This window comes from Puntigrus tetrazona, chromosome 17 (genome assembly GCF_018831695.1).
Source record: "Puntigrus tetrazona isolate hp1 chromosome 17, ASM1883169v1, whole genome shotgun sequence".
Taxonomy (NCBI): domain Eukaryota; kingdom Metazoa; phylum Chordata; class Actinopteri; order Cypriniformes; family Cyprinidae; genus Puntigrus; species Puntigrus tetrazona.
Window position 1 is genome coordinate 12987916 of NC_056715.1, and position 26040 is coordinate 13013955.

General features: G+C 38.3%; 1 protein-coding gene and 1 long non-coding RNA gene across 6 annotated transcripts in view; one reads left to right on the forward strand and one right to left on the reverse strand.

Moving 5' to 3' along the window:
• Window positions 1–117: 117 nt before the first annotated feature.
• Window positions 118–26040, forward strand: part of LOC122361848 — a 63065-nt gene continuing 37142 nt past the window's right edge. For both annotated transcript variants that reach the window (XR_006253035.1, XR_006253036.1), the window contains exons 1-2: window positions 118–253; window positions 1671–1796. This is a non-coding gene — a long non-coding RNA (uncharacterized LOC122361848). The remainder of the gene's footprint in view (window positions 254–1670; window positions 1797–26040) is intronic.
• Window positions 15664–26040, reverse strand: part of prox1a (prospero homeobox 1a) — a 35848-nt gene continuing 25471 nt past the window's right edge. For 3 of the 4 annotated variants that reach the window (XM_043262893.1, XM_043262892.1, XM_043262894.1), the window contains exon 5: window positions 15664–19806. In XM_043262893.1, the coding sequence (XP_043118828.1) occupies window positions 19618–19806 (189 nt within the window). In that variant the 3' untranslated portion in view covers window positions 15664–19617. The remainder of the gene's footprint in view (window positions 19807–26040) is intronic. The other variant, XM_043262895.1, reaches the window with a different exon arrangement.

Genomic DNA, 26040 nt, shown 5'->3' on the forward strand with positions numbered 1-26040 from the left:
TCGCGGCGGAGACGCGCGCGCCCAGCGGTCCTAGAGCCCGTCCGCGAGCCACGGGCCGTCCGCGACCTCGTTATTTGGCCCCGTGGCGCCATCTCGCGTTCATCGGGCGGGAGTGAGGCACGGCGATCGGGAAATAATCCGGTGGCTCTCCTAGAATTTCTCGCTCCGAAACGCGCAACGACTGCGCCGGAAAGCGGGCTAATGCCGCCGAACGCACTGGTGCCAAAAGCAGTCATGAGGGTCGACTTTTGAGGTATATAAATAATAAATAAACCGAATAAATAAGCTTCGTTAGGAGGTGATAATTTGAACGTGATGCAGCTATTTGGTATCTGGACTCCGAGGGTGCAAAAAATGTAAAACTTTTAGAAAAGTATTTAAAGGCGTCCAAATTGATTCTTCAATGCATATTGCTAATGCAAAAAAAAGTTTTGATGTATTTACGGCAGAAAATGTACCAAATATCTTAATGAGACATCAATATCCTAATAATTTGGGAGCGTGAAAGAAAAATAGATAATTTTGATCCATATACAACGCAGCTATTTTGTCTATTGCTACAGATATTGTCTGGTGGTCCAGGGTCACATGTCACAGGCCTGCTAATAACTGCATATTTAAACCAAAACGTAAGCAACAAACATTTATACATGATTAGAAATGTATAAAAAGTTTGCTTTTCTTCCATTATCGTATTGCTAAATAGAGAAGTCGTAATATTTTAAGCATTTTTTTTTATAATTCTCTCACCATATCACTATTATTGTTATGCACTTAATTATTTTGATCGTCAGCGTGTATTGAGGCTTTTTATTGACGTAATAACGTGGCACTGATATGAAATAAATGAGGAAAACAAATCACGGTTATAACCGCACAGGATTGTGGGACATCATAGACAGCGAAACGCTGCAAATCCGAACAGATTAATTAATCTTTTAGTTTGATGTTACGGAAATGAACTGGGACGCGCCTTGATGTCTTTGTACCCACAAAACATATCCTTTGGAAACATTATTTGTCGGACGAAGCACGTGAGTGCGGATATGCTGAAAAGCACCAGTTGCGATTTTTTTTCATACTTACAGCTCGCTTTGAAAATGTATGCAAATCTCTCTCTCTCTCTCTCTCTCTCTCTCTCTCTCTCTCTCTCTCTCTCTCTCTCTCTCTCTCTCTCTCTCTCTTTTAATAAACTCGTTTGGTGCTGTCTTGCATCTCAGTCATCACAGCCTAAAAATAACATAAGAGGACTTGCTCTGTAGTTTTCACTGTGGGTGACAACATAATGCAATTCAATACAATGCTGATTAATATGCGAAACAAATGTTCCTCAAAAGGCCGTAGTATTTGATAGGCCCACATACTAAGCAAAAAGTTGTGTCTCGAAATATCAATAATAGCGATGTAAAGGTTATTCTTATGTTAACTTTATAATTTTATTTTGAATATTTCTCAACAACCTCAAGGCAGATGTTTTTAGGATTGTTCTAAAAGGCCTTTTACTTGCTAAAAGACATGCATCAGTCAGAAAGCATGTAGTCGACTGTGCAAAACAAGCATATTTGGTCTTATGAATTCATTTATCATATTTGATACAGTAGTGTTAGCGTTGTTGCCGGTCAGCTTTAAGGTTATTTACAGAACTGTCTTACTTTCTTCTTTCCTTACAGTATAGTCAAAGGGATAAAGAAGCCTGCGTGTTGTTTATAAGACACTTGGTGGCTCTCTGATGTCTGCCTCCATCTGCTGACCGTATAGTGCACTGCTCCATGCTGAAACAGTACCTCCATCTGCTGGTAAGAGCAAGTTATACTCAACCAGATGACAATTTATTGCTCCAATACTCGGGCCCCACTGGGATTGTTGTTTTCTCATGTCCTGGATATTGTACTTAAGAGTTATTAAATCAGAATTATGTATCCCACATCAAAGGAAAATTAAAGCCTGAAAGGATTTGTCTTTTAAGGCAGAGGAGTCGCTATTGTGAACGCAAATGTTGTGTTCCGGTATCGATCTGAATATATTTGTGGCAAAGATTTGCATGGGGAGAAATTATTCCAATAATAATGAGGAAAAGGAGCCAAATGGTCAATACATGAATGGCAAACAAAAACTAACCACTGCATCAATTGGGTATTTTTTTTTTTTTTAATGAAAAAAAAGAAACCCCAAAAACAAAGATGTTTGAGCTTTTCATTTTGAAATGGTTCTAGCTGATCCTACATTAAAGGGTGGTAAATGTAAGGCCAGCATTCACATGCAAATCATCAATTAGTCCGATTGGCAAAGTTACAGAACAGCTCTTTGTGTTAAGTTATCATCAGTGAGGTAGAAGAGTTGAATAATTCATCACAATTGTTCGTCTTTCTGTAATAAAAGCAGTAGCTTTTGGCTCCCGGATCAATATATATTTTTATATGGTTTGGATATGGCAACATTACAGACCGTGAATGCGGCCAACGCTTGTATCATCAGACCTTTTCATTTTCTTGGGCGATTTTATTCATTTTTGTTGCTTGTTGTTTTGCGTTCTTTCAAGGAAAGACATTTGAACCGTTTAAACAGAATGCGAAGGCTTTCTTTTTCCTTTTTCAAAAAAAACCCAAAAAACTATTTTGTCTTTGAGCTGAATCGGATTTGAGTTGAATTCCACTGTGAAATTTGACAGGGGGATTCTGTGGGACTTCACCGTGCCTTATTTTCAACTCACGAAGCAGACACGGGGAAAGGATCAAAGATTAAGAAACGACTCCCAAAATTCCCTCTGTGTCCTCTTCTTCTCCGTATTAAAGTTCTTTAGAAAATCACCTTTCAGATAAACCCAAGGATCTGACACGAACATGCACCTAAAGGATTTACCCAGCCCTGCTGCCCAATCAAAATGTTTTTTCTTAGCAGTTCTAATCTAAAGACACAGCGCTTTATAATGCCATCAAAGAAGAATACACCTATCCATTTGTGAATAATGCTATCATTTTAATTTCTTTCTTGATTAATGTGTAATGCGATGTTTCTTGGGACCTAACCCCCTCTCTGGCATTCCCTAGTCGTCATGTCCTAAATACTAAATCATTTTTGATATTAGCAAGGGCAGAGCCTATGGGAATAATAATAATAATTTTTTTTTTCTAATAAAAGGAAGATGGATTAGATAGTCCGGATTGTCATTTTGAATTAAAGAAAATGATAAGGAATGAAAAAAAAATGATAAGTAGATTTAGTTCTCAAGGAGACTCAGATATGATAAAATGCTTCAATCTGTGCAGATGACAGAGAGCAGTCTGAACCCTTAAATCTCCCCATAACAAACATGTAGGGCTTAACGCTACACTCTGAGCTCATTTAGTTTGGACCATAAATGCAAAAACATACATATTTTTATCTTTCATTGTCTGGAATATTTTTGTTTCTGATATTTTTCTTTTTAACATCCCCAACCGTTTACTATGCCTCCTGGTCTTGTGGCATAGACATACCTTCTTGTACTTTTTTGGCGAGACACGAAATACTTACCAATAATTCCATATCACTGCCGTTTCCAAAAGAAATGAGCACTAGAGGCAGTAAAACTCCTTTTATTCCTTTTTACGCGCAATTACTTGAGGAATATTAGTTAGCATCACGCATATCCAGAGTTATTTCTGTGGGTTTTCATAGATGGTTGGTTTGTTCTGTAGCTCACGGAGTACAGAGATGGAGCTCCGGTTTGAATTCAGTTTAACAAAACAGTTCAAATCTGTGTAAAAGCGAGTTTAAATTATGCATCAACAAATGCCTTTTTTATATCGGTTTTGCATTTGCTAACACTGTCGGGTAGGTTTAGGCTTGGATTTTGTGTAGGGCATGTTTCCAACATGATGGAGCGTTAGCTTTTAGCATCAGTGCACAGATTTTTCCATTCTGAAGCGCCGCGATATACCTATATCAATGTAATAAAAATGTGCCAGGGTTCTGTGTTTTAGCTCCACTGAGTGGACATTTCTGGGCGAAACTTGCAGTAAGGTACGTAAAAACGGTGTTGCACAAATAGTGCACAGAGGTACAGGCTGGATGTTCAGGTACACTTACAACTACTTATATAGTGTATATTATCATACAAGTAGCTTGGCTTTCACTCACATGCTTGCAAAAATTCCTGTCTTGGTTTCACACACTCTTCTTCCACAGTTCCTTTAGGGCACATCTTAGTTTCACAGAAATCTACCAGCAGCTGTTGCAGACATGAGTAATGTGCGATTGTTGGCCCATAAAGTGCTTTAAGAAAATTCCCCTCAATTGTAGGCCCTGCGCTGTTGTTAGCGGTCGCTTAGATTAAGTGCCAAGTCTGTGGCCTCGAATCATCACGCTGATCTCTGTTTTCACTGTGGAGCTTTGAATTCAACTGCGCGATTCCCTTAAAACAGGTGCAAAACCGACGTCAGCTGAAGCCGGTGATGGTCTCACTTCTGCTTTGAGTGACAAAATTAGTGCGGTACAGTTAGCACCATTACACCTGTGACATTTGTTTTGAAAAGGTGCTGTACATCAGTGGTTAAAGTCTAGGATATTTTACATTTATACTTTATTTAACTGTCAAAATATCAATTTAAATGACCCCAGTTACAGTAGTTAGGGTAATCGTAACACTTAATTAACTTGCTGTATAATGATGCTGCATTTCAAATAACATGCTTCTCACCTGGCATGACTAGAACGCACACCACAGATCCTAAAATAGAATTTCTCACCTCAGGTGACGTCAGATTTTATAAAATCTTCTGGTAGTTGCTAGTCATAACGTGAGTACCTGTCATTCAGGCAGTATTATTTTGATTATTATTGAGATACTATTATAGTTTTCATGAATATAATATTAATACAGATACTAATTATTATTAACTTTAAATTAAATTTGTTATATTTTCTGTTAAAGCTAAGGTTGAAGTAATTGTGTTATTTCTATTAGTTTTTACATTTATTAAATAAAAAAAGGTATTTTATGGTTGCTATTAATTTCTATTTCTTGTTCAGTTTTAGTTCAGTCAGTACATAAACTATATGAAACGATGCCTTGGCATCCAGCTGAAGTAAAATTAGTTAGACCTGCAACAACAGCAACAACAACAGTAATTTTAATTGTTTTAGTTTAAGCCCTGCTTTGACGTTAGAATACAATTAAAACTACAATTAAAGAATTCAATTCAATTAAAATTTATGTAACTTTTATAAATTGGACATTTGAAATTTCACTTTTTAGTAGAAATGCAATAAAGGCATTAAAGCTTATGCACACGTATGAAATTGATTTTAACTATGGGTGGGTGCTCATATTTTTTTCCGATGTCAAATAAGAACATTTAAGGCAAACATTTGAATTAATGTAGGCCCTGCTGTGCTTCTACAAGCCCACACTCTACTGAGCTGATGAGAGCAGTTTTCTTTAATTCCTCCACCACAATCATTTTATTAATATGGGTAAAACGGGACATCTGGACATTTAAATGCGAGCCATTATGTGTGCTAAACAGATGCTGTTTTATAACCATTTACAGATGTTCATATGACCTGTTTCATATGGATGAGGACATTTCTTGTTAAACAAGATCAACATTGGAAATAAATAATTTCTAACGATTAAGTAGCTATATATTTGTCTTGGCACAAAATGCTCTTCTTGTTACAAGTTTCTCTGTCACGCTTTTTCTGGCACATATTGTCTTCTCGCAGTTGACGTGAAGAATAGACTTAAGCATGATTTGTTTTACTTGCCTTTATAAGCATTTGGCTTGTTCCAAAAATCATCCCATCATGGAGTGGAAGAACCTAATATTATTGAACTGGTCCTAGCGTACAGATTTGATGAATTGACCATGTTCTTGTGTGCTTATCTTTTGATTGAATGAAAAGGATGAGATTGTCTGAGGAGAGAGGGGGGGGAGGCTTCTTTGTGGATTAAACACAAAGACAGAAGCATCCTCGTCAGAAAATATTACATTTACCAAATGTCTTCATTGTGTCTGGGTTAGATTGCATTTAGTTTATTGCTGTTACATGATGAAATCCTTTCAAGTCCTCCTAGGATAGGTGATGTTCATAAAAGAATGTTGTGTAACCTCTTATATTGTTTATGAAAAATTAAATTGCATCTGCATTGGTATGGCTAATAGCGATTTATGCATAGTGAGCCCAAAAATAGAGGATTTGACAATGAACAGTTGCTGTTCAGGGGTTATGCGAGTCCAAACATGTGATATTCAGGCATGCTTACTTAAAACTCAGAGCAAAATGATACAAACTGTGGTGTGGTATCTGGTAAAGGGATATGAAATGGCCACAAATAGGGACTGTAATGACAGTTAATTTCACTTACAATTGAGTGACATTATATTATTTACCCTTTTTATTAGCCCAGTAATTTTCAGTAATTTTATTTTATTGGAATTTTAATTGCAGTTAGAGTGGACATGTTCCAGTGTGTTCACATACATATTTACTTAAATGCATGTAGGGTTCACTAATACGCTGTATACACTACCATTCAAAATTATGATTTGGTATTTTTTGGATGATATACGTCAGAAACCATTCTAATAACATTTTGTCACTTTTGATGATTTTAACACATAATCATAAACATATTATACTAATAAACATATTATTTATTAAAAAAAAACAAACTAAAAGGTATCAGAAACCAGAGCAACATTTTGTATATTAAAATATATTTTCTTAAGTATCCTAATACTATTGGGGTCACTGTGGATGAAAACCATTGGTACAAGCTGAGCCTAATCTTGGGTTAGATTAGTGTTTCAATCTTGGACTCGTAAGATAAGAAGATCAAAATGCAAAAACAATATGTTTCACAATATGTGGATTCTGAAGTCTCCTAATCCAGTCATTAAGTTTCTTATATTGTGGAAAGTATTAAACTGCTTTGTTATGGGTCTAGACAATATTCCGAAGAGAGCTACTTGAGAAAGGCAAATAGAGAACATAAATAATTGATATGTGTAAGGATGCCAAGAACATGTAAGATGAGGGAACCTAATGGTAAAACGATCAGATTACTCGGATAGAAAAAAGCTTCTCGAACATCTAGAGAAGTTTTATTCAGGAAGGAGACGTGTGACACCTTTCTGACTTCCTAGTGGATTCTTGCGGACGTATCACGTCATGTCAACACTCTGATAGTGATTGAGAATGAGCTTTGCCGTGGTGCCAGTTGGCATGCTTTTGTGTTCTTTCCATGTTGCTTATGCCTCCACAACAAGAGCTCTCCTTCGGCTGACCTTCTCATAGCCCAGACGTTCATGGTTTCAAGGGAACAATGTGTCATTGTCTTATTTATGGTGTGTGTGAGAGCTCGTGCGGCCATGTGTGTTTGAGCGGCACCATCTTCCTGGCATCCCAAGAAGCAAGGAGGGAAAAAAAAGAACCGCATTGTCCATCTCCCTCAATAGCCAACCTAAATTGGACTTTGATGGACATAGCCCAAGTGACAACTGCGAAGGGGGCTGACTAAATGCTCTATGCTGTAACTTCTTCCATGGCTGCCTCTCCTCTTCCATTTATTGTTGGCTAACAGCTGTCGGATACCTGGGCTTGATCTGCATTGTCTCTTAACTAGCTTGGCAACAGTTGTTGAGGAACGCAAGCCACAGATGCCTTAGTGAGTCTCTTCTCAAAGATAACATTTACGTCCAATGCTCTCACCCCCTCTGATCCTTTCTCTTGAGCGCACTTTGATCCAAGGAGTCCCGGTTCACCCCAAGCATTAGCGTATTACTGGGATCGTCTCTGTTTATACAATTATTACCTCCGGTGATCCTCTAAAATACGATTAAACAATGACAGATGGCGTGTCCATCACTGGTACCGCCACTCTTCGTTTCTGAAATGTCATTCAGGAGCCAACAAGCAGGTCAAGATTATTGCGATCCCTTCTGGCCAATTAGTCCTTCGACACCCATCCATAGCCACCCTTTTATATTTTTTACCTGGAATGCTATGTCTCTGATATGTTACGTGCCGCTTTTCTACTGCAGGAAAAAAGGAGGTTATTTATAGCGAGGTACAGAGGAGGAGAGTTCTTGGAGGGGTGTCTATTTCATGATAAATGAAATTCCTTGGCCATGCCCGCAACAATTGGACTGAGAGAGCCAGGCAGCTTAAAGATTAGAGTTTGCAGGCTGCAGCTGTCCAGCTTGTCATCCCTTGTCTTATGGCACCTCAGCCTTCACACATTTATCCCACAAACAAAGGTTACAAAGAGCGTAGATAGTTGATGTCGGCCACCTCAAAGACCTTTTGTCAAGCGCGGTGACATGTGAGCTGGAAAAGGAGTTAAGTTTGTAGTTTCTTTGGCGGCTACCGTCTATTACGCCCTGTCACAAGCGGCGATGCCATTAAACTGGAAAAATAATGAAGCTGGGAAATCATATTTCAGACGTGAGAGAGGTGCTTTATCCAATGTTGGGGTTCCTTAAAGGGATAGTTCACCAAAAATGGAAATACTGTCATTGTTTACTGTTCTTTCAAAAATGGATGACTGACTCTCTCTTGCATTGAACACAAAAGGTGAACGGTCTTCAGGTCATGTCTTCCTTGTATAATGAAAGTGAATGAGGACTGGGGTGGTCAAACTTCAAAAAATATTGTTCCATGTAAATCACACAATTTTCCAGCTATATTGAGTAATTAATCATGTGTGACCAAATCTTTGAGTTCATTGAGTTTTGTGAATTGAATCAGCTGGTGCACTGAAAGAAAATCTGACTTTTTTCATGAACAATTTATGTGAATAATGAAAATAATTTGGTTTATGTTTTATATTGAATTTAGGTTTGTTCCTTACATTTTTTTTGTTGCTATTTTAGAGATTGAAAAGCCCTCATTCACGTTTCGTAAAAAGAATAAATGGGTCAGTACTTGTTTGTTTTTGAACAACATGAGGGTTAGTAGATGATGAGAGAAATTTCATCTTTGGGTGAACTGTCCCTTTAAGACTTTACTTGTCTGGCCTTCTTGATAAACAGGTTCGGAACCTTACAAAGAGGGTTGTAGGTCACAGTATAATCAAAGACAAGAGACCTTGTTATGCCAAGTCCAGCTCTCTTTGGTCACCCTGTCCTGCTTACAATAAAATATAATCATACTCAGAAATAGTTCCTGGGAAGAAGACAGGTTTGCAATAATCCCTCCTCTGTAAGGTAAGTAATAACCTGCAAGGTTAAAAAGATATTAATCTTTTTAGCTTACTCATAAGAAGATTTCACATAGATTTGATTGTGGCATTTCTAATGCAGAAGGAGATTGGCAAAGTCAGAGGCGTGGGTTCAGAGTACCATGATGCCAGCGGTTTTATAGATAATCTCTAGACATCTCAGCATAGTCTGTATCCCACAAACTACACTGTTTCATAATAAACTGAGTTTTGTCTGTATAGACATCTTTAAATTTAAATGAATTAGCCTTGGTTTCAGGAGGGATAGCAAACAAAATGGATTTACCATACAACAACCTTGTCGGAATTGATATTGAATATCTAGTTACTCTCCGACTAGATTTAATCTGACTATCGTGGACCCTAATGAAATTTCCCCACATTAATACTTTATGATCATTTAATCTTCAGTAGGTAAATTCCCAGTTGAATTATTGGGGTTGACTGGGGTATGAGTGTGTGTTACGATATTACAACCCCCCCCCGGGCCTCCCACTCTTTTCAATGGTAATATCACAATATGCTAATCTTCAGAAACACCCCTAGAAAATATCATTAGGGGAGCTAATCACACTGTGTTTGCTACACGAGAGACCACCCACTAGAGCTATTTGGCAATACTTCACATTGCAGAAAACGGACTCCAGAGTGCAAATGAAATTGTTGCAAATTTAATGACAAAAATTCAAATTTGTGCTAATAATTTAAAGGAACACTTTGTGTGTATTCATCAGACATAATGTTGTTAAAGATATAGATCGCCCAAAAACAAAAATTTTGTCATTTATTGCTTACCCTCATGTCATTTAAAACCCGCAAGACTTTTGTTCATCTTTGGAACCAAGATTACACATTTTTGGTGAATGCTGAGAGCTTTCTGACCCTCCAAAGATAGCAAGAATCCTAACACATTCAAGGCTCAGAAATGTAGTAAGGACATAGTTTCAGACGTAATTTTACGAAGCTACGCGTATACCTTTTGTGAGCAAAGAAAACAAAAATAATGACTTCATTCCGCAATTTGTCTCCTCTGTGTCATCTTAGAGCACCATTTTGGAAAGTACCACATACATTATGCGTAAAGCATATGTTCTTTACGTATGTGATACTATCACATTAGTGAAACATCAGTAAAATTTTACCAGCAAAAAAGCTCAATTATCCATTGTCAGTAATATAGTGATGCACAAAGCACTTCTCAATCAAAGATCGCTTTGAAATTAAGCAGCATTCAGATGGGAAACGTAAACCTCATGTCCTGACCTTACACAAAATTTCAGATAGCCCGGATACTTATGCCTGGATTTGGCTCACAAAAGCAATGCTATTACCTGTACCAGCGTTTCTTTCGCGCACCGTTGAACACAGCACCAGCCATGATGTCTGATTTGTGAACAGATCACTCTTAGGAACCATTTCTTTCACAACTGACTCACCCACTAAACTGCAAGTCATTTTTATGTTATAAGTGATACGAAATTAATCAGAAACTTTTACTAGGATATTTCATAAGTCTAGGATTCAGTGGCTTCCTCGTCTCTTTTTTTGTGCTGAGCCCTGAAAAATGTTTTTGGTGCGATAATGTGAAATATGTTATAAGGTGGCACAGCCCGCTGTGTGTTTTAACCTGTGGTCGTCTAACATGTATAAATATCAACCATATCAATGCATCACTCATGGGAAGCTCAGATTAAGGGGGCTGTAACCCAAGCGTTAAAAGAGTACCATGGAGTGTGTTAGGAATGAGAGGCCTTCTCTGTCAAGAGGATATCTCCTTCTAAGGCATGCATTGCCTTGACACAAACAGGGCAAGGTTATTCCTTAGGAGGACCAGAACTAACTTGTAAAAGTTGAAAATATAACACACACTTCTTAGGCACATTGCAAGCATGCCATTCCACATCTTCAGAGCTCCCTTGTGTTTTTCTTATCCATTGTCTGAGAAGCGTAATGCTCGGCATGACAATTAGGAGGAATGAGAGTTGGTGGCTCTTCAAATGCTACACAGTTTGTCCCTCAACTCTTGATTGTGTTTTTAAGCCATTTTAATAGACCCCAACTTCTCATATCAATATTTGAACTGTGATGTGGCAATTAATTTACTCAAACCCTAAACTTTAAACACTAAAGTTTAGGGTTTGTGTAAATTAATTGCCACATCACAGTTGTTTTGCCATTGATATTGACCAACTATAAAAATGCATGGTGCCATTAAAATGCTTATTGTCAGATAGCCTATTAGAGATATTATTTAGTGGTATTGGATTTTTATTTGTACATTCTCATTTCTAGATGATTAAATGAAGTTAGTGAAGGAATATCAATTCGTCATACTGTACATTTATAATGCTGCAATGTATACATTTACTTTAGTTTTGACTTAAATTAATAAAAAAACACTAAACTTGTGTGGAATAAATTAATAATGTGAAATAATGAGAATATGACAATAATTATCAGCATTTCAGTATCAGCCACAATTATAATATCAAGGCATCCCCACTTGCAACAGAAGGGAATTACATTTTTTTTAACCTTAAAATGCATTGCTTTTTTAAATAAGTGAGTATTTACCTTTTTATATTTTACTTTAAGATGGAAACAAGCTTTCATACTGAAGAGGCCTCAAATGCTGATGCACTACCTTTGAGCAAGCCTTTTTCTCTGCGTAGATCACTTTAACATTACATCTGAACATACTTTGACTTTAACGCAAAGTAAATCACGTTGGTTTTCAAAGCACATGATACAAAGCCAGATAAAGCTAGATTGTCCAGAAGTCTTCACATCAGAATGTCTTTGCTCAAATACACAACACAGACAAGTAGTCGTGGCAGACTCTAAGGCTATGCGCACCCATACACATCATACGTATCAAGAAAAGAGAGTTACCCTTAGAGAATACCACTGAGGCACATTATCAAATATGAGATGGTCTTTGCATAAGAAAACTCTGGAAATGCTAATGGAGGAGGACTTGGAAGTGAAACAGAAGCCAGTTGAAAGTGAAATGCTTGTGGCTATTCTGCCTCTCTGATTTAAAAGGTCCGACTTTGAGTTGGCATGCTGAAAACGCTCACAGACTTGAAAGGCCCTATTGACTTTTTAATGATCTTATGTGGCTCTTAATTAATGACGGGCTTGTGGTCTGTCCTCCCCCAATGCTGGAGGAGTGGGAACCGACTCTATTAGCAGAGATCATGGTAATGAATCTGCCACCAGGTGTCACTAAGTCATCTGAAACATTAGCCTTTTCTAAAAGGGACACTGAGGGAGAAAAGGGTGTTTTTTCTTCCTTTATGTAATTAAATTAAGTAGTATTACATGTTACAAAACAAACATTTGAATCAGATTCTGTTATATGGGTCAATGATATTATGCTCATTTTCCCCCCCATATCTATTAGTTTATTCAACAGTGCATATAATGACTTGAATACACCTCTTTCATGATGAGCATGTTTTTAATTTCTGAATTAAATGTCCTTTATTTTCTACCAGTATCATCACAGGAACTGTTTATCACTTGAATCACTCAGCTTGCATTTCTCACAGCGAGCAATTCATCCATTCATTTTGTTCATTCATTCATCGTGAGAACAACATAGATTATATAGAAATTTGTACGTTTATTTTAAACTGGAAATAATATCATAAATGGGACCCCTGCAGACCCACATGACTGTGTGTCCTGTATATAAAGTTTTTTTTGTTTTATTTTTTTTACTTTTAAAATGTCATTTGGTGCAACCTCCCAAAAAGCTTTGAAATGAATGATTCGGTGAATGCTGACGTGTTCAAAAGGAAAAGAAAGAAAGAAAAAAAAAAAAGTATTTTTCACTCGATGGCTACACCACATGACATTTTTATAAAGTCATTACACTGAAAGCTCAAAACCATACGAAACCTACATGAGTAGAAAGAGTCTATTTTTAAGAACTTGGAGGAAAAAGTATTGGCTTTTTAATGTCGTTTTGTTTCATATACTCTCATTTAATGGTTCATTACGATATAAGAACACAAACTGAATATAGTGATCGCTTGAGCTCAAGGAAATACGAGGCATGGCAAATAGAAAACATCTAGTTTTGGCTTTACCGAACATACCATCATGTTTTCTGGAACCCTCACTGGTAACATCTGCCGGCGAATGGGTTCGAAGTTGTAGAAGACACTCGGCAGATTCCTCGGCATGTGCGAGGTGACAGACCGATCTGTCCTCGGAGGAACCTTTCACTTACCCATTTACCCAGAACACACTTCTGCTCCATGCTCCTGATTCTCCCCTTGGTTGTCATTCGGCCTGCAGTGCCATTTCCAGTAATAGGGCTTCAAGCGTGATCAACTCCAAGCCTCCTCATCGGAGGGGCAAATGGACAAAACTTGTTTTGGCAAAAGGTGTTCATTCTCTCATCGGGGCACATTTCGCCTTGTTTTCCCTCCCTCCGTCTCGCTCCTTTTCCTCCGTGACCCGGTGTGCGGCGGTGCTCTGCACTTGGCTAGTCGTGGCAGGCCAGTTGGTACTTGAGCAAGGCAGTATCATCCCACCAGCAGCCCTCCTAACAGCCCCCCAGCTGGGAGAGAGCAGAGCCCTCATAAAAGTAGCAGAAAGATGTATTAAAGGTAGTAAATATACACATCCAGCTCGGTGAGCTGTGAAAGTTGTGAATTGGTTTTTAAAGCTTTGTTAAGACCAGAAAGCACAGATGTTAAAAACAGGTTCAGATGTAGCGACAGATGGTATTTGATTATGAAGCAGACTGTTCGTGTAATGCAAGGATGCTGCTTCAGCCCAACCGCAAGGAGCCTGTCGGCTCTGAGCTGGGGCGGGAAGCCCCAGAGGTTCGCGAAAAGAACGAAAAAGAACCCTGAAGAAGAGAGCCCGGCGCTTTTGACCACGTCTGTCCACGTGGTTTGGATTCAACCGTGAGCTCTGGATCCAAACCGATACAGCTGCATCTGAAGGTGCATGTAATGCCAGAAGGAATCGTGAGGTCATTGTCTTCTTGATAAAGGGAAGGTCACACACGCCTGTTAGTGCTAGTTCTACATAACCAAAACAGAATGATAGAGGTCAGCCAGCGTGTCGCTTACATGAGCTTTAGCATGTTTAAACTTGAGAAAAGTGTTTTATTCTTTCCAATTTTTCATCCAAAAAAAAAAAATACCTCGCTTACAACATAGCGATCAAAATTCGTTCTACCTCACGGACAGGCCTGCCAGAATATCGAACAAAACCTTTATCCACCCTCCGCCTTAATAACAACCAATTAATAACAGCGATCTTTCCTTTCTTTTTTCTGAGAGAGCATCACGGTAGCGACATTATTCTCGTGTTATCTCTTTAGGGAGGGGAGAGAAGAGGGGATGGTGGTAAAATTTTCAACAATGAATGGGCCAACACAAACACAGCTGTTTTATTGTTGTGCTGTTAAGATGTGCTTTTCAAAGGCGTGATGATGAAATCAAACAGAAGGGGAGCGGCGAGCGGCTCTGCTCGTCATTATGGCGCGGAGGGTGGTGGTGGTGGTGGTAGGGGGGGGGAGGCTGACCCCACCTCCTGTTCAGTGGAGCCGCTGGAGCGGTCCGGGCCCGCTAAAGTGCCTCTTTGTATCAGACTATAAATTACAGCAGCGGCCGCCCCGCTTCCCTCCACAACGCCGCATGAGCCACAATAGCACGAGCGCTGCTCTTTTCTCCCCACGCGCACCTTTTTCCGCCCTCTTTCTTTGCAATTAAGATTGAGCGTTGATGTGCGTATTTAAAGCACTTTATTTATTTTTCGTCTCCGTTTCGGATTGTTCATATTAATTTGGCTGAAATGACACTATTCTGGTGTTTTGACAAAGACAGCTTCATCAGGAAACATCTATTAAGCATGAATCAAAGATTGCTGAAATAACAGGCCTGATTGAGAATTAGATTTAAATAGGAAAAAAGACCTATATACATTTCTCAGCAATAAAAAAAAAATTATACAAATTTTGAAGCATAAATGTACATTTTATAAAATATCTTACAATGATCCTTGTGTTAAAACTTTATTATGTTTTAAGCAGTAAAGTTGCCCTCCGGATTTTTGCAGTCCTTGTGGAGTTTAAGTGGTGAAAATATAATATAACAACACAGAAGAGCTTTTTTTTCCCTCTCCCCGCTGTTAAAATCTTGTGGCTGTCCTTTTGAAACCATATTGTATTATTGGCTGCACTATATTATTATAACATTATTTACATTACAAGATATTCACATTTAAAAAAAAAACTTTTTTTTGCGTTATCGACAAAGTTCTGTTGAATGAATTCTCGAACCCAAAATATTACTTTAAGCCCAAAGCAGGGCTATGAGAATTGTTTCACATTTGCATCCTATCAGATCTTCTGTCAACTCCAAATCTCCTTGGTTTTTCACCGATTAACATGCTGATCTAAATGATGACAAATGGCAAAAGGAAACACCTGATCTAGGACTTAGTTTTTATTTTGCACAAGCTTGCATATATACTGCACATACATTCAGTTCCGAGGAGATGGAAGGCACACGAGGCACTTTGACTACTGTATTGTGTAGGTGGTAAAAAGCAAAGGTAAAAGTCTGATTAAGTGATTAGAAATAAAAACTTCAAAACACACAATTTTTTCACCTTCCAAACAAGATAGAAGAAAAGTTTTGTTGTACATTGTTTTTTTTCTTTTTTTTTTTTTTCTTTTTCTTTCCTTTTGGTTTTTTTTTTTTTTTTTTTTTTTTTTTTTTTCAAGTGTCTCTTATGACTACAGTGTCTGAAATTACAATGGCTACCTGGACATAAGTGTCTCTTTATGTCTCTACAGAGTTAAGGATCTTTAGGAGGGCGTTTATATTGTCTCTGTCTACCAAATAATATTACAATACATCCCCAGATAAAATACCAAAAATTGTACACCATCACCAAATAAATTATGATAAATTAAACCAATAAATTATGAAACTTCTGCATGACAAATTGACAACAAAATCCACAACGCTATCCCGTTAACAATGTATGTGTATCCTTCAAAACGTATCAAAGAAAATCGTAACAGTTTCAGCTGGAATTACCATACTAGAATCAAAGAATTCTTTCATACAAAAAAAAGCATAACAATGCTATTTACATCATATTGCTAAATCATAGAAAGGCAGTGTTTTCTCATTTCGGTTTGTATTTACATACATGTCGAAGCTAGTGAAATCATGTTTAAAACCCTTCAGGGAGCACACACCTCATAAATACAGCATCAAATCTACAAAGAGTCAAGAGTCTTGTACAACACATTGCATTCAGTACAAATAATTGTTCCCCTTCCCAGAAATATAGTCATATACAAAGTTTCTTTCTTCCTTTTTCTCTTTGTAACATATTTCTTTGTAATAAAAAACAGTCCCAAACCGAGTTTGGCAATTGATTTGTACAGATCACTACATGACAGTTTTTTTTTTTTGTTGTTTTTTTTTCTCCATTGCATGAAAACAAATAAAAAAATTCTCATGTCAAATGTAAATGCGCAATAGTGTATCACAAGTGAGATGAAACTTCGAATCAAGGTTATTCAGAGAGTTTTTTTCTTCTTCTATAGAGTGTCCTTAATGGAGTGCGAAATGTACACGGCTACATTTAGGATTTTCGACACAAAGCAACAAATGACCCTGTGTAACCACGCAAACAGATCCATCTCATTTCAATATCAAATGAATGCAGACCAAGAGGTGGTGAGATGAAGGGGAGAAAATAGTCGACTGAGAGCCACTCGAAACATTTAAAACATCATAACACTTCTAAAAGTACAATAGCAAGAAAAAAAAAGAAGAGTTGAGATGTTGAACATAACCTCCCTCTGGTTTGTCTTAAAGATGCAGTACAGTGATAAATACAAATAAAAGTCCAAAAAGAGAAACAATAGATAAAAGAAAATAAACAGAAGTCCTTATGGGAACTAAAACTAACGTACTACCATGCGTGTATATCACACACTCCCTGCAAACACGCACATGCACAGGTAAGCACGCACACACACTTATGCACACGTATTGCCTCTGTGCTACGTTAAATGGCTTAAAGTACATCAGATTCATGTGGAACTAAGCGTCATACTTGTTCTTCTTCAAATGGGCTGTAAAAATTCGTTTCCCTGGACTTTGCATGTAGTTCATTACCCAGAACCTATTACTGAGGGCATTTTGTTTCAAAACAAGGAATATATCACCCTCTGTTGCAATTTGTGCTATTTTGTTCCGTATTTAGTAGTCAGATCGTATCATTTCGGTTACATTTTATGTTATATAAATATTAAAAAAGAGAAATAATTTGCTGGTGTAATTAACATTAGGCACAGGCAATTATCAGATTCATTAAGTGCGTAAAACACACAATGCCTGCTTGTATAGCTGAACTGGACTGAGCACCACTTCATGCGCAAATTGACACAACCTTCACTTTTAGCTGCAAAGCATCACCTTTAAATGAATTAATAGTGATAACAGAATTCCTTACGATTTGAAAGAATCGTTTATTTTTCACAATGCATGTAAAGAAGAATGTATGTCAGCACAGCCTTGCAAGAGACTTGAGAATAGAACGGGGCCAAACATCTCCTAACTTTGTTTTGGGTTTGTTTTTTCCTTCTCTTTACAATGCATAGTGAATAGCTTGGCGTTTTGTGCGTTGTCCGGGGGCTGTGGATGATGCCAGCCCTGGCGACAGAATGACAGCACCTCATGCTCTTTTGTGCCCATTAATCTAGAAGTCAGCAGGTTTTTTAAGGCATTGTGCTGACAATAATTGCCGGCCTGCGTTTCAATTCATCAGCTGGATTTGCCCAATGCAAACGGCACAGGCTTCCAGAGCAGATCACATGTCCAGCCCTTGCCCTCTACTGCCGACTCTTATTTATGAACTAGGAAGGGATGCACAAAGAGTCTGAAGGCCCTCTTTTCTTTTGTGGACACTGTTTTGATAAGAAACTGTGCTCCCCCCCCCTATAGGGTAGGCTAATCGTTGTAATTAGTTCTGGATCTCTTAGCAGGCTTGCCTTCTAAAAATTCAATTCAAAGAACTTCATATGATTCATAAAAATGTACAATTGAACTCAAACAAACTCTCGCTAACATGAAGTTTCACTACTGATAAACTGTACACCGCCATAGCATAATCAGATGATTGTGAAATATTAAGCAAATCTGTACATTTCTAACAAATAAACTATGTACAATCCAGTACGTAGAAAGAAAAAAAAAAAAAAAAACAGTTTTACTTTCGCAAATGTTTAAATAATTATTTTCAGCCTGTGTAAACCAAACTCGAGATAATCTAGCAAATTTACGGTCCAATTATAGAGGTGTTCCCGGCTAGCAGGTGGAGAAAATCAACAACAACAACAGTTCTCTTGTCTTGACGCCGTACGGCACGTGTTTGTGTTTGTGAATTACCGTGTATGTATGAGAGTGGTCTGTGTGTGTGTGTTTATGTGAGCAGTTGTGACAGTGTGCTTTTTATGAGCAAGAATGGTTTCTCAGTGGGAAGGCGTCCATTTTTTTTGTGCCGAACTGGCTTGCCCCAGTATGAAATGGCCATGTTGCTTAGTTACAAGAGAGGCTGCTCCGTGAAGGGAAAAAAAAAAAAAAACCTACGAGTAGGCCTCCCTCCCTAGAGCCAGTGCTATCAATGTGGACACAAAACACAAGAACATTGGACCCTAGCCAACATAGAAGAATGGCTAAACCAAAAAACAGTTAATGCTGTTTCTTTCAAGAATAACATCAAATATATATATATTATATATATGAATTTCCCACATAGAAAATGTATACCCCTCTTTATTATTATTATTTTTTGTCCAAAGAATAATTTATTTTCTGTAGCATTGCCATGAGAAACAAGAATACCACATGTTGATTTTTTGTCTTTCTTTTCCTTTCTTCCTTTTTTGCAGCAAGCATTAATAACATTAATGGTAATAATTATATTAATCATAAATAATAATTACATCTATACAAGCTACAAATGCAAGTCTTATTCAGCAATAGTAAAACCATCACACATTGCAAACATCCGGGGATAAAACAAAGCCCTCAAAAAAAAAATAACAACAAAAAAAAAAAACCAAAAGACCAATAAAAGAGAGAAAATCAGGGAGTCAGTTCCATTTGTTAACCATTGTGTGGTAAACATAGTAATGCCCGTTTTAAAGGCAAGGAAAAAAGTGGGTAAGGATTGAATACAGTCAAAACAATCAAGAATTTTATAGACTTTCCCAAAAAGAAGCACAAAAAAAATATAAATAAATAAAATAACAGCTAAGTCATTCAAAAGTAGCCGGGACTTAAAAATAGGAATGCTACCTCTTACTTCGTAATGATTCAGGAAAAGAAGGGATGATACTTGGTAAGCAATTCAAATCACTACTCATGCAGAAGCTCCTGCAGACAATTGGGAGATTTGAAAATCTCTGGGACCTCACTGTCCAGCTTGCAGATGACCTTGTATATGGCCTTCTTCCAGGAAGGATCAACATCTTTGCCTGCCACAATGGCATTGAAAAACTCCCGTAACGTGATCTGTGCCACTTCCAGGAATCGCTCCGGAACCTGCTGATACACAAGGAGACAATGACATTAATAAACATATTAGGTTTCAATCCCAAGTCTCTGATTAAGAAAAGAAAAGAAAAAGAGAAAAAAAGAAAAAGAGACAAGTACAAAGGAACAAGAAAAAAAGATTCTGTACTGAGACACAAGCAGGACACTTGAAGAGCCGAAAGACCCTTCTGGCAGAAAATGCAAAGAAGGGCTGCCAAGTCTGAGAGGACATAAAGAACGGCCCCAAATATAGTCACTACACTAATTCCTCTTTGTTTTAGTTGCTGAAACACATTCTGGTGGTGCTGACTTAAATACCCGTGTGTTTAGTCTTTTAAATCTTTTATATCAATTGTCTTTTTTTGTCCATCAGGGGACGTGAAAGTATTATTTGCTTTTGAATTGCTGCAGTGAAAAAAGCAAAAGGACGTTTTTTTTGTTTTTTCCATCGAAACAGGTCAAACCAGCACATAACAACACCTTACAGTCAATGTTTTGAACGTGGCAGAATTTGTGAGGTTGTAACCAAGAGGAACTCATTGGGTTAAACATTACCTGAGCTGTTCCTCTTTTAGAGTCTACTTCCTAGAGGGAACGAAACATAATTTGTTGACTTCCCTTTATTTGACACAAGATTGTTAGCAGTGTCTCATAAAACGTCTTTTTGTCTCAATACGCTTCCACTTCTAGAAGAGGAAGGAGAAGATTCTGCCACTGACAGCGGTCCATAAAATACTAAATTTTGCTTTGCTTCTTATCGAGTTCCATTGAAACTAGATTCTGTAACGAACACGTATAGCTTGGGTACCAAGGTTGTAGCCTATGTACAAGTGAAAGAATTCAAGGAAAGTTATCCATAAACTTGGTGCTCTTGGACAAGGTCTGGACCTCTAACAGCAGTGTTTTCCTGCAGTCAGGTAGCGTGTAGGGCACTGCTGAGGAGTTTGTTTTCTACAACCAGAACACATCCTTTCTGGCGTGATGTTGTTGTTCGTGAGAGAGGGCCAAGACCGGGGGCGTACTGTAGACTGGCCCTGTGATCTCTTTAGCACCAGTGACAGTCCCTCTCACTACAGAGATGATTAGCCAGGCAAAGAACTAAGTCACCTCCCCTACAGCTAGACAAGACACTTCCCAGACATGGTGCTTACTGCCACACACACTCACACGCTCAAACACAGATGGGGTAGGAGGCACACAGGCACACAGAAACAGACACAAAGGTTGCAAAAACATAGTGCTGTCATAATAAAAGTGGTACTACAGGTCAGAGTAAAAGCGTTAACATTTGAGGGATGCGTTAGGAATGGATGTCATTCCAAACATGTATGTTTGTTGTTTTTGACCCTGTTGACTTTTATTGTACGGATCGTTCTACTCTTTATTTGATGCATCTAATTAAGATGCTTTTTAGGGTATAGAAATATCCAGAGCCGTTTTCCCTCCAACCATCCCAAATCAACGTATTTGCAACAAAGCTCATGACGCTATCTAATATTCATCCTTCACTGCAAGGTCAAAGTTGTAGTCCTATAGTTGGTTTTATCAATGCAGCCCTCCCCCGTGGATCGGGATCAGCGCTTAGTTTGGCATCAGTACTATCAATCAGACTCTGACTGCTCCTCAAAGGCCCTGCCAGGTGAGCAGTTGTCTGGACAAAGAATCTCATCCATGCGACCCACACCATCCCTAGCTCCCTTTTTTCCATTAAGTGTGTTAAATATACTGTCATCAAAGGCATACCCTTGTCTGAAAGGCCTTGACCGGTGTGGAAGATGTTTCACTCTGCCGCCACAATCATAAGTGCTTGACTTTTGGTTGTGATGCAGTATTAAATTATAGCATGGCTATAAATACTGAACTTATAATGGCAGTTAAACTAGATGGTATGATTCACCGGAGTGTAGTTGATGGCTTGATTGGGTTTATATGCTGTAACGTGCCCTAGCCTACCTCCCTTTTATGATGTGTTCCGGTGTTAGGGAGTAAATAGCTAAAAGTAGCGACGTTGCTAACTGAATTGAGTAAACATAATATCATAGCTTTTTCAATAACAAGCTAGTGTTTTCAACAAGTAGCCCTCTCTTGAATAGCATTGGGAAGTCTGATTCATTTGGTTAATTTGGATTATTCACTTTAATGAACTTGTTCAGATTATTGTTTGGTTCAGCTCAATCATCAATGAGTTTTCTTAATGGAACCATTTCTCTCAAATGGCTTTGGGAAGTCTGACTCATTTTAGTGAATTGGTTCATTCTGGCAAATGATTTTAAAAGATGAACTGGTTAAAATGATTAAAGGAATAGTTTACCCCCCCAAATCTGTCATTAATTGCTCTCATATAGTTTGAAACACATAAGAAAGAATAGACAGCAATGCAACTGATACATCCAAGGCTCAGAAAGGTAGTAAATACATCAATAAAATAGTCCATGTGACTATTTCACAGTGGTACAACCGTAACTTTATGAAGAAAAGAATACTTTCAACCAGATTTCGTCAAGAGTATCCTAATTTGTGTTCTGATGTGGAACGAAGGTCTTATGGGTTTGGAACTATATACGGGTGAGTTAATGACAGATTTTTCATTTTTAGGTGAGTTATCCCTTTAATCGATTCATTTGAGTTACCACTCAATTTTGTTCTTATAACTGTCTTTTTCAAATAACATTTTGGTGGTTTGTTTAAATGACCTGTTTTAACGAACTGGTTGAAAAAATGTTTAAGGATTAATTTGTGATTGGCACAAGTTCTGATAATGTAGAGTGTTGTTTATTTTTTTTGTTTAGTGTAAATTTATATGCATTAAAGTTTGTTTGTTTTCAATTATATATATATATATATATATATATATATATATATATATATATATATATATATATATATATATATATATATATATATATATATATGACATTATTTACATGTATCGACCTCTTATCGACCGCTATGTTTTCTCACCGGCAGCATGACTGCGTTAAATTACAAGTAGCTTAGGACAGTTTCAAAGTATCTCCACAACACTGCTGTGTCTGAACCCTGTCCGTCTCAAACGGGTGACATTTTTGTACAGTGCCGTACAGTAATTTCTCCCCTCCTCCTCTCTTTCTCCTGGGGCAAGATCATAGGAAGGGAGGGGGAAGAGAAAAGAAGAGGAGATAAAAAAAATCCTGCCCAAGTGCTTTTGGCCAGAGCTCTGTCTCCTTCTACTTCTCCCTCCCTGAGGGGCACAGCCTTCAGGGGTCATTTGTTTGATTATGCTGACTGTCCCCAGCCTCGGCAGTACACAATAAAGGCCTGACATAGCAGCCTGCTTGCCTTCTGTGTCCTGCAGATACTCATCACGAGTGTCAGGACATACCAAGGTTAGTGGTCACTGGGACGGCGCTCATAGGCGAAGGGCTTGCCAAACGCACTTGGCTGATGAATGAATGTCACATGGAATGGAGGGGGTGAGAAAGAAAAAGAGAAGAGAGGTGGGGATTACAAAGGTTATAGATATCCAACCTCCCCAACACCCCAACTTGCAACATACCCTCTCCCCTATTTTTTTCACGCTTTTATAAGACTTCCACCCCCTCAGACAATGGCCAGCAGCTTTCTGGAAAAACAACAGAATAATTACACACAGGAAGAAAGAAAAAAGTGATAAAGGTGCCTTTCTCAAATCTGTGTGGTCTCAGAAGGGAGTCTATCTCTTTTGGATGCTACCATAGTCCCTTAAAGGCAAGTCAGTCTGGTTGGCGGCCATCTTGGTAATACCTTCGGCTAGCTCTATGACACATTTTTCAAATCGATTTGTCAAGATTACGTTTGAATAAAATGCTTAGATTAAACAATTAAAAAGCTTAATTCTATTAAAAAAGCTGTACATGCTGTTCCTACAGTAGAAAAAGAGTTACATTAAAATAATGCAGCATAATGGAACAGATATTCCTGAAAAAAGCTAGTTTTCAACAAGTTGTGGTGTATCTTGACAAAATGTCTTTCCTGAACAGCATAATGAAGGCTGAATTATTTCAGTGATTTGGTTCAATTGGATGATTACATTTTAGGGAACCATTTAAAGATGATTAATTATTTCAGGAAGAATCCACACAGTTCAAAGAATGGTTTCTTATCATTCATTTATTCATTTAAGTGACTCGGTTCATTTGGATGATTCGCTTTAGTAAACTGATTCAAAAAACGATTAACTGATTGATTTAATCATCTCTCTGTTTCTTTAAGCTACTTTTTTATTTAATGTGCGTGCAAGTCCTAAACGTGATTGACTATTTTAATAGAAAGGCAGGTCTTCCACTGATCCCCTTTAAAATGTCTAATACACCATTGGATGGAGCAGGTGTGTGCACCTGTTTAGTGCTAATGTGAAGATTTTATAGCTAATAGATTTGTCTTTATCTGATTTGTGAGCGAGATATGTTCACATCAAATCTGACTCCTTTGCGTAGCCGCTGATGCTAACGTAGGGTAAAGCCCAGGAGTGCTGCATTGCTAAGAATATTCCTGTGAGGAATTTCTCCAACTCATTTTTTTTTTACCATAAAAGGGCAGTAAAATGCTGACTAGGGAAGAAGACAATGTCAAGGAGAAAAGGGTATTGGTATTTTGGATCCTCTTGACTGCTTGCCTTGGAAAGAGAGAGAGAGAGAGAGAGACAGAGGAAAAGAGAGGGAGAGGGAGAGGGAGAGTTATTCTTGTCACAAACCCTTTTGTCTGCATCTGCTGACTGCTTGCCCATAGCCAGCAGCATGCTTTAACTGTTTTGTCACCTCCTCGCCTCACACGGATCAGCTGTTGTTCTTTTGTTACGGCTATTGTGTAGGCTAAGCCTCTAAGGCCGCTCTGCTGTGCGGTAAACACAGCTGAATCGCACGGCAGACAATTCCACATCAATATTTCATATGCCCTCTTTAGGACTCCTGATTCAGTCAAGTTGAGAGGAAAAATACGTCGGGCACGGTTTAAATGGCCCACAGAGCCCTCGGAGAAAATTAATACTAATAAAGAAAACACTATGTGTGTCGGTGGCTGCCGTGTTTTGTGCACGCTGTCACGCTGTGTTTCGCTTCTTGGCTGTAGATGATGTGAAAGTGTGAAAAGCGTAAGTGATTACTCAATTACTTCCAGCAGATGCAACTTCCGAATTTCTTTGCTATGCGTGGTAATACGTCATATTAATAAACGAATGTCCCTGAAACAACATTACTTATTAAAGGAATATTCTGGGTTTGCACAGTTGACAGCGTTTGTGGTCGATGCCACGAAAAATATAGTTGACTTTAAAGCGGAAGTGAATATGGCAAATGCAAACATGAAAATGCTTATTGTTTTAATGATATAGCCACGAAATTAATCACTATCAGTTAAAATTTAGTTTTAGAAAATGTCCTGCTAACCATTACTGATACAACTTTACTACTTCATTGCCTTGCCAAAGCAGTGTCATATACTCTTAAACCCTAAACTCACAATTATACAAGTGACAAATACACAAGATTTAACATAAATGTTTCTCGTAAAAGGACTAGCTTCATATTTTCATTCACTTCTCTTATAACTGCCTCGTCATAACCTTGATTTTTGCTTTTTTGTTTTTTTTTTTAATGAGAAACAAATTACGAATTCTGTCAGTTAAGCTCAATTTATACTGAAGAACCACTTTTGCATGATTTTAATTTTGGAGTATCATTACAAATAAGACTGGCCACTGGTTCCTGCCCCCCAGCTTGATCAGTTTTCTGGCAGCACTGCATCCTCAGCGTTGCTGTTGCCAAGGATGAGAGGACACAGAGACCGTCTTATGAAAAGAGGGATATTATATCACCCCTCCACTGAGAAACACAAGACAAGAGGTGAAAGGGGGGGGGGAGACATGTACAGCAGACATGATCAGCAGCCCCGGTACTTCAACCAGCATTCATTCACCCCACTGCGTGTGCACTTGGGCCCTCTATACAAACTGCCCCCGAATCGACTCTGTTTGTTGGGTAAATATTGATTGAGGAGAGACTTACCTCCTGATAACTGCCATACAAATCAAGGACTGCGTGGGGAGGGGGGGGAGGGCTGAGCGAATGCGTGTGTGGGAAATGTCAGAGATGAGTACCGCAGATGAAGACACGGCCTGTAAAACTTCTGTATCTCAAAAGGCCACAGAGTGGGGAACTGAAAGCCCAGGCCCACTCTCTGTCCCTACTAAGAGTTTCTTCTTGGGAAGAAAGTCCTGGTTTCCTCACCAGA